Source organism: Etheostoma spectabile, chromosome 16 (genome assembly GCF_008692095.1).
Source record: "Etheostoma spectabile isolate EspeVRDwgs_2016 chromosome 16, UIUC_Espe_1.0, whole genome shotgun sequence".
In the NCBI taxonomy this organism is placed as follows: domain Eukaryota; kingdom Metazoa; phylum Chordata; class Actinopteri; order Perciformes; family Percidae; genus Etheostoma; species Etheostoma spectabile.
The window spans coordinates 19,051,742-19,059,510 of record NC_045748.1 but is presented as its reverse complement, the minus strand read 5'-3'; the positions used below and the strand labels follow the sequence as shown (position 1 = coordinate 19,059,510).

The 7,769-nt window shown below is 41.5% G+C and overlaps 1 protein-coding gene across 1 annotated transcript in view; it reads right to left on the bottom strand.

The window, feature by feature from the left end:
• Positions 1-2,379: 2,379 nt before the first annotated feature.
• Positions 2,380-7,769, bottom strand: part of zdhhc8a (zDHHC palmitoyltransferase 8a) — a 10,295-nt gene continuing 4,905 nt past the window's right edge. The window contains exons 2-10 of the mRNA XM_032539627.1: positions 6,470-6,591; positions 6,208-6,365; positions 5,551-5,723; positions 5,323-5,425; positions 5,093-5,184; positions 4,878-5,007; positions 4,641-4,755; positions 4,219-4,331; positions 2,380-4,107 (exon numbers count right to left, since the gene is read on the bottom strand). Of these exons, the coding sequence (XP_032395518.1) occupies positions 2,815-4,107; positions 4,219-4,331; positions 4,641-4,755; positions 4,878-5,007; positions 5,093-5,184; positions 5,323-5,425; positions 5,551-5,723; positions 6,208-6,365; positions 6,470-6,591 (2,299 nt within the window). The 3' untranslated portion in view covers positions 2,380-2,814. The remainder of the gene's footprint in view (positions 4,108-4,218; positions 4,332-4,640; positions 4,756-4,877; positions 5,008-5,092; positions 5,185-5,322; positions 5,426-5,550; positions 5,724-6,207; positions 6,366-6,469; positions 6,592-7,769) is intronic.

The following is a 7,769-nucleotide window of genomic DNA, read 5'->3' as shown; positions in this document are numbered from 1 at the left end:
CATAGGCAGAGCAGGATACCCAGGGCTCTGTTTACCTCTCGCCATTCCAGCCACTGGGGACCTTAGGCAGTCTGGGGGAACTCATATTAATGTTAAAAAAAACCTCATGAAGTGAAATTTTCATGTCATGCAACCTTCAAGATGTATCCACAGCAATGACTGTTTTGGGAAAGCTACATTTGTGGTTAAGAAAAACCCTATTGTAGTGTGGAGAGAGAACTGAAACAAGTAGAAAAATATTTCTTTTAACATACTCTAATTCATCCACTTTGGAGATCATTTTTGGAAAAGCCCCTTTGTAAGAGGAGAAAAACATCTCTTACATTAGAATTGTGGTAGAAAGGGATCTTTACAGCCAGTATGGATGGGAGAAACATTTACACGGACCAAAAACTGTTCCAATGTATTCTGAGGGCTAATCTGTGGGCATGTGAAAAACTCGGAAACTATCCTTTAATAAAGGAAATAGGATATAGGATATAGGATATTTTTACATTCACATTGAAGAAGTTATGGAGGGATCTGACATGTAGTCATTGGAAATTAGGTGCTTTGTGGGTCTTTTTTTTCTTCTTTGTGTATTTTAATAATGACGTGTTGCAAACTGCTGTAGCTTAGACAATGATTGCAGTGGTATGTGGTCAATGTTGCATACTTTTTCTTCTAAAAAGAAAAGGTAAGATTAGAAATAAAACAAAACTTACTCTTACTCACAGATATTTGAGGAGAGAACGTCAATGACTCATGTAAATTGCAAGTTTGTTCACATCCCTATTCGGTTCTAATGACGTTTTGGAGGCCTTGTTTTTGTCCTCATCTCTCTCCTTTGAACTGTTTCCAGAATCTGGTGAGTGAAAAGACAGTGTTGTATTAACCAATATCGTGTTAGACATTTTTGGCAAGAACAATTGCTCCAATGAGTCCTGAACAATGTTGTTTACACTTTACTTGTTGCTCTCTGGCAGTCGCACTCTGAGAGGCTTTTTTTCCTTCATGCTCTACATCTTTCTTTGTTGTCAGGTCTTTAACTAAGCCATGTACGAGTGAGTCGTTTATACATCACACAGAATTTACCGGTCTGGTGGGATATCTGCCGGTTATAAAACAGAGTTATAAATTCCTTCCTGTTTAAATCCATCAATCCTTTCCTGTTGTCAAATCTGCACTTCTCACCTGCTATAAGGTCCAGCAATAACTCACATGAAAAGCTTCAACCTTAAAGTGTCAAGTCTTGTCATTTCTAGCCTGAACCAAAAAAATGCGTGATTGTCTATTATGGCACAAGGTAACGAAAGTTCCTGTCATTAGAAATATTTCCATGGGGTGGACTCTAGCTCACCCACTAAGAGCATTCACCCCATGTTGGCTGAGTCCTGCAGCGGCCTGGGGTTCAAATCCAACCTGTGGCCTTTTGCTGCCTGTCATCTGCCAGCTCTCTCCCCCTTTCATGTCTATCCACTGTCAATGAAGGGAAAATCCCCAAAAAAATAATCCAAAAAAAAAAACCTATTTCTGTAGCAAAGACCCTGAATGACTCACGAGCCAGTCCTGGGACTGAAGGCCAACCAAAAGACAAATGCAAAATGTGTCACTGGATTCCTCATCTGACCCTACTGACACAAGGAAAACAACTTTACACAGATGCTTTTTTTCTCTTGTACACTAAATGGAAATGGGCAGGAGATTTTTGCCTAACGACGTTTTTACATTATTCTTGATTTTTTTTTACAATTTTATTGCAAACTACCTGTAGTGATAATAAACTGCGGTGTGAAATGGACCTTTTGGAATATAGGGCACACTTTAAAGACTCCCTTGGTCTGTTCTATTACTTATAGCCATTGAGATCAACAACATGCTGTTTTCTGATATTTTACACACAATAGCATCATCTACTGGATCTGTCTGCTTCACCAACGTCACACCACCTTCTGAAACGGTTCACTAGAGGGTGCCACACACAAATTCAATGCAGAAACTGCATTGCAGAGTGAATCATTCTACCACTGTGTCATATTTCATTAAACTCCCCATTATGTGTCATCATTTCATTTCTTTCAGCAGTGCTTTCATCACTGCTATACAAATGCATTGTGCTATGCATTGTAGCAGTTTTAAATTGAAATGACTATAAGTGCAATGTGGTTCTATCTCCATGAAGTGTGCCATCTGTTGAGTGATGAGCTTAAATTATCTTGTGATTTGGAAAAAATAAAATTGAGCACAAGGATAATATGTTTGCAGAAAGATTGATAACCAACCAGGTGCTTTAAATGTGTAAAGCCTCATTCACACATTCATTAAATTCTATTGCAGCACTTTGCGGGTGCCTTCATTGGCAACCATTCACGTGAAAAAAGAGCAAAATAAAATCAAAAATGAAAATTACAAAATATGTTTATTCATATAAACAACTACAAAATTCTATTAAAATGGGTACTTTGCAGCGGGAGACATATTGCTATGATATGGTATTACATTGTTTCACAAAAGCAATATCAAAACACATACAAACAAAAAATAATTAAATCTGTATTCTTCAAATAGCTCTTCTGCTTTGACTAAGTATATCGAGCTCGCTCTGTTTGTAAGAGGAGGCACGACTTTCCTGAGATTCACCGTTTTTTGGATTTGGTCAAACTTGCATGACAATATTTCTAAGTTTATCCTTCACTGTGTATAGTTACACACCCTCCCACACAGAAATGTCCCATATGGCCTCTTATTTACAAAGTATTTTGGAGCTGTGAAGACAGACTAACACTGCATAGATGATTCATTCACACCATCAGAAACACGGAGTAATTCTTATTATTATTTCAGCGCTCCCAGTGTGACCGAGTCCTTCCCCTCGGAGGAATATGGGAGTGAGGATCGTTTTGCGGTCGCATAGGAGGCGTATGAAGGGGCGGAGGAGGTGGAGGAGGAGGGTAAACGGGGCAGAGTGGATGTAGAGGAAGGAAGTGGTTGAGTATGTCTGTCAGGAGGGCAGTAACCCGGAGAGGAAGACCTGCCCTTGCTTTGCAGGCTGCTGCTGCTGCTGCTCTGCATAGGAGAGCTGGACGTTTTCGGGCCTCGGGTCAGAGACGACGTGGAGGAGCTGGAGAGAGGTGAGGTCCTCATGCCATAACCGAGGATGCCTGTACTCATCAGAAACTCCCGGGAGCCATAGGCTGGAGGAGTTGGTCCTCGAGAGCCTGGAGGTCGGATGTTATCTGGTGGTAGACTCCTCCTGCTGGGGATGTCATAGATCCCCACATCTGGGCCATAGAGGGCTTGGGATCTTGCTTGGAGACGCAGCATCCTCTCCCTCTCCTCCATCTCTCGTCTCTCGTGGATAGATGCCATGATAGTTTTTGAAAAGTTGTCATAGCGTGAAGTGACAGACTTCTGAGGTGTCAAACCCGGTGGAGTGAGATCGCGAAGGCTGTCTCGAAAACATTGATAGGTCATCTCTCGCATTGCAAGACCAGGAGGGGTGAGGTCTCGGGACGTTACATTTTGGGATGCGTGGTCTCTCGGCATCAGCCCTTTAAAAGCAGGAGAAGGGTCTCTTTCAATGAAACCTTGGAAGGAAGGTGAGGGATCCCTTGAGGTGTGGCCCTGCAAAGAAGGTGATCGGTCTCGAGGTTGAGGAGACTGTCTGGTGACACCCATAAACACGGGACTGTATCCGTGAGAAGGGGGCCGCTGCAACACAGTCCCATCTGTGCCCAGAGCCATGAAGTGAGGGTGGTAGCTGGTTGGAGGGGCCCCTCTCTGAGCCAGGAACTGAGGGTCTGCAGGGTTAATAAGGTCATAGGAGAGGCTGCTGTTGTGGTTGGCCAGCAGGCTGGAAGAGCTGATGATGCCCGGTGGTGGGGGGTTGCTTCCCAAACTGTCACCATGCATGGCGGGTAGCTGGGATTTGCTGCTGTGCCGACTGCTGTGTTTGAGGGTGAGAGAGCGGGAGTTAAGCGTGAGAGAGTTGAGGTCCACCGAGCTGGAGATGGTTTTGGTCTGGACAGGAAGGCCAGCCTGCTGGCTGCCTCTCCCAGGGCTTTCCTTAGTCTCAGAACAGAGGTCAGAACCTTTGTGGTTTCCTTGCTGCTCTGATGTCTTCAGCAACTAAACAACAAAAACCAGACGGCAATGTCTGTCAGACAAGGATCAAAACCAGGACTTGAATACTGAGAATCACGCTCAAACAACATAAAAAATGTATTGACTGAAAAGCACCTGCTCTGGAGGAATGGGGGACGAGCCTCTGGATATGGCTTCCAGGACTGGCCTTAGCTGCGGCACAGTTGGAATGGATACAGGAATGATAGATTTGGTATGGTGTCCCATCTCTGGAAAAGAAAACACTTGGGTAGTGACTTATAGAATACAAAATTCATACTGAATCAAGAGAAACAGCTCAGCAATGACATGAAGTATGTAAAGTATGAGGCTGGCGACACTCATTGTCAATAAATAAAAAATACTTGTTTTTAGGATTAATTCATTGTTGGTTTTGGTATTTTCATGTGATTTTTCAACAATAAGAAAAAAAGAAAATCTCCCTTTATGTATCCTTAAGGAATTTATCCTTAATGTTTCCTATCTTTGCCTCTATAGAAGTCTGGTTATCGAAGTATGTATGCATCATCCTACAGTACCATCCATAACAGTGAGTTGGCTTTTCAGCAGGCCGTGGTCTGGTTTTGGTGGCAGCGGTGGTAGAGTTTTCAGTTGTTCGATGTCCGACAGCTCGACAGCTCCAGCTGAGGTTCGCTGGCAGGAGAAAGAAACACAGAGAAACATGACAGATCTTGCCAATTGATGTCACAATCCTTCCATAATGTGTGAGAGAATATTCAACTTGGAATGTGACATTGTCATTTGTTCATGCATACTTTATTTTGGAGGTGCTGACTCTGTATCCCGTTGTCCCTGCCTTTCACTATCCTCTGCCTGTCAGTCTCTGGTCTCAGGAATGGAGGCTGAATGTGGATCACTGTTTTCTTACAGGGCCTCGATGTGTAGCTGTCACCACATAACAAACAGGGACAGGGATAAGTTATAAGGCTTCCTGACAAACTGAAGATTAAGTGGAAGAAATGGCTCTTACTTTGGAGAGATGGGGCTGCAAAACAGATACTCCAGGTTGTTGCAACAACCTCGTGTGAAAGGATTAACTCCCCCTTGAAACTTCCCAGTTACCTGTTGGATCGTAAAAAGATAAACGTACACCTGTATATAATTCCTTATTGTACAGATGTAAACGTCATCAAAATAACAAAATTTTTAAGTCTTAAAAATCTGCTTTATTGATATAATTTTCAATCAAATCAAACTGACTTGTTCATTGGTGGTGCTTCCTCTGGACACCAGGTACAAGTGGAATCCAGTGAGGCCCAGGACCGGGATAAGAAACAGCCCTGATATACTTATCACTACCAAACTGTATATGCTGTTAAGGAAAACTGCTTCATATTAGTCCCAGTTGACAAAATTGTAGACGTTTAAATGGATAAATGCATAGATCAACACACAGACCCATGCAGTATTATGTGTGTATAAGGATACGTGACAGTGCAGTGCAGCTTCCATAATGCGTCTATGTGGTGCAGGACGTATATGAGGCCAAAAGTGAAGACACCGATCATGTGAACTGTCAGTGACAACAGAAACAGGAAGAAGTAGCGGTAGTTTCGCCTCCCAATGCAGTTGTTCACCCAGGGACAGTGATGGTCAAAGTCCTAAAGGGAGATTGCAGGAAAAGATAAATTAAAAAATTAAAGAGCCAAAAGAAAAATACACATGACACACTGAATAATAATCAGCAGAACTGAAAGTCTTCTATTGGTTAAAAACTTGTGGAATATCCACTAAATCTAAATACACTTTGTTTAACGCAGGCTGTCTGAGCCTTTTTCAAATTGCATTTATATTGAGACTACAAAGGATCTGAGAAAAGGATTAACCTGATTATTGAGATCTTTCTCCCTCCATCACAGTCATCATTTATTCTGCAGAAAACCCACTTTATTGACTTTCCCCACACACACTGCTACACTCACTCATAAGCACTACTCACTTTTCTCTCCCAATCTGTCCTTTCATGCCCTTATCACTCATTTCCCCCATTTAAATTGTTTTGTTTCCTCCCTAGTATGTAGTTTTTCTTACTAAAAGTGCCAATGCCATGTCTCTTCTCGGCTTTGAATCTGTCCATGCACTGACCTCCACACAGTGATCACAGACGCTGCAGTGGGAGCAGCGTGGAGGTCTGTAGAAATGACACGAAGCACACCACTTCATGCGCACCTGGACGCCCTTCACGTCCACGTTCTTATACAGTGGAGCGCGGAACTCATCATCCTTGTCTTCGTCCTCGTTTGCTGGAAAACAATATGTGAAATTGGTTAAATAACAATTTAAACAAATAACACACCTTCACAAATAAAAGAAATACTGTAAGAATAACATCCCTTTGATTACTAACCAACTGGGAGCACACCAGCATCCATAAAGGTTGCCATGGTGAAGTTGGCCAGCACAAAAAGGAAGAGGATGGCACAGCATGGTGGCACAGCAGGGCAGATGGTCACAGCCAGCCATGGGCATCTGAATACACAGAAAAATTAAATGTTTTACTGTACAGTGTTTTTAAGCCTTGCAAGCATCCATCCCTTAGAGGCTGAGGTTAATAACAAAGATTTTAAGGGATACTCTTCATGCCATTCATTGTCATGGGAGCGGTGGATCGCAAAAGTAATTTTTTACAGTGAAAGATAAGCTTTTTTTAGTGTGTGTTCAACAATGTCAACAACAAAGGATTAAATGACGGGGTCTCTCCTGGCAAAGAGGTTCTGCAGCCGGCAGTTAAGACATGCAACTAACTGTATCTGAGTTGCACAGTTGAGCATATCTGGACACTTGAAAGCAAACAAAGATATGCTATGTAAAGATCTAGTGGAGTAATGGTGTCCTGAGCAGAAAATGAAGCCAGGTACTGGGGAATAGTCTGTGAGAGCCGTGTGGAGGGCTGCTTTTTTTCTAGTATTTCGAGTACAGCCCCTTTTTTAATATCAATAATAAAAGTCGCATGTGGAAGTTTGTTATTCCTATTGTGACATTGAAAATTGCTTGTTTTATCCCCAAAAAACTGTCCAAAACTTACATATTCAACTTACAACTATTACAAATCCTGAGATTTGAGAACTTTGAACCAGCAAAAGTCATCCCAATCTAACAGCTTCATTGAGTGATTCTATTGATTAGTCAGTTGATAGAAAATTAATCCAAAGTGTTTTTTTAAGCAAAAATGCCAAACATTTACCTAAAAATGTAAGGGTTTTCTGATTTTCTCTGTTTTATAAGATTGTAAACAGAATATATAACAGAATATATTTTGGACTGTGGGAGGGGGGACAAGACATTTTAAAAGATCACCTTGGACTTTGGTAAACTGTTGAGAGGTTTTGTTGTTGTTTGCATATTATCACTGCACTGATCATAAACTGCAGTCATATATTCATAATTTAAATTGTCCAGTTAAGGAACATTAAACGAGTGAATGAGCCAGAAGACAAAATTAAGAACATAAAATAAAATCTGTGGAATTGGTGTTAAATTAAATTTAGATGCTTCTAAACTGATAACATTATTTCAAACCATTACATTTATCACATTATTGAACGTGTCCTGTCAGAGGTTTTAACCAGAATAACATCTTTCATGTTTCCGCTCTTCAAGAACCATCACTCTTCAACAGATTTTTTGTGTGTGTGTGTGTGTGTGTG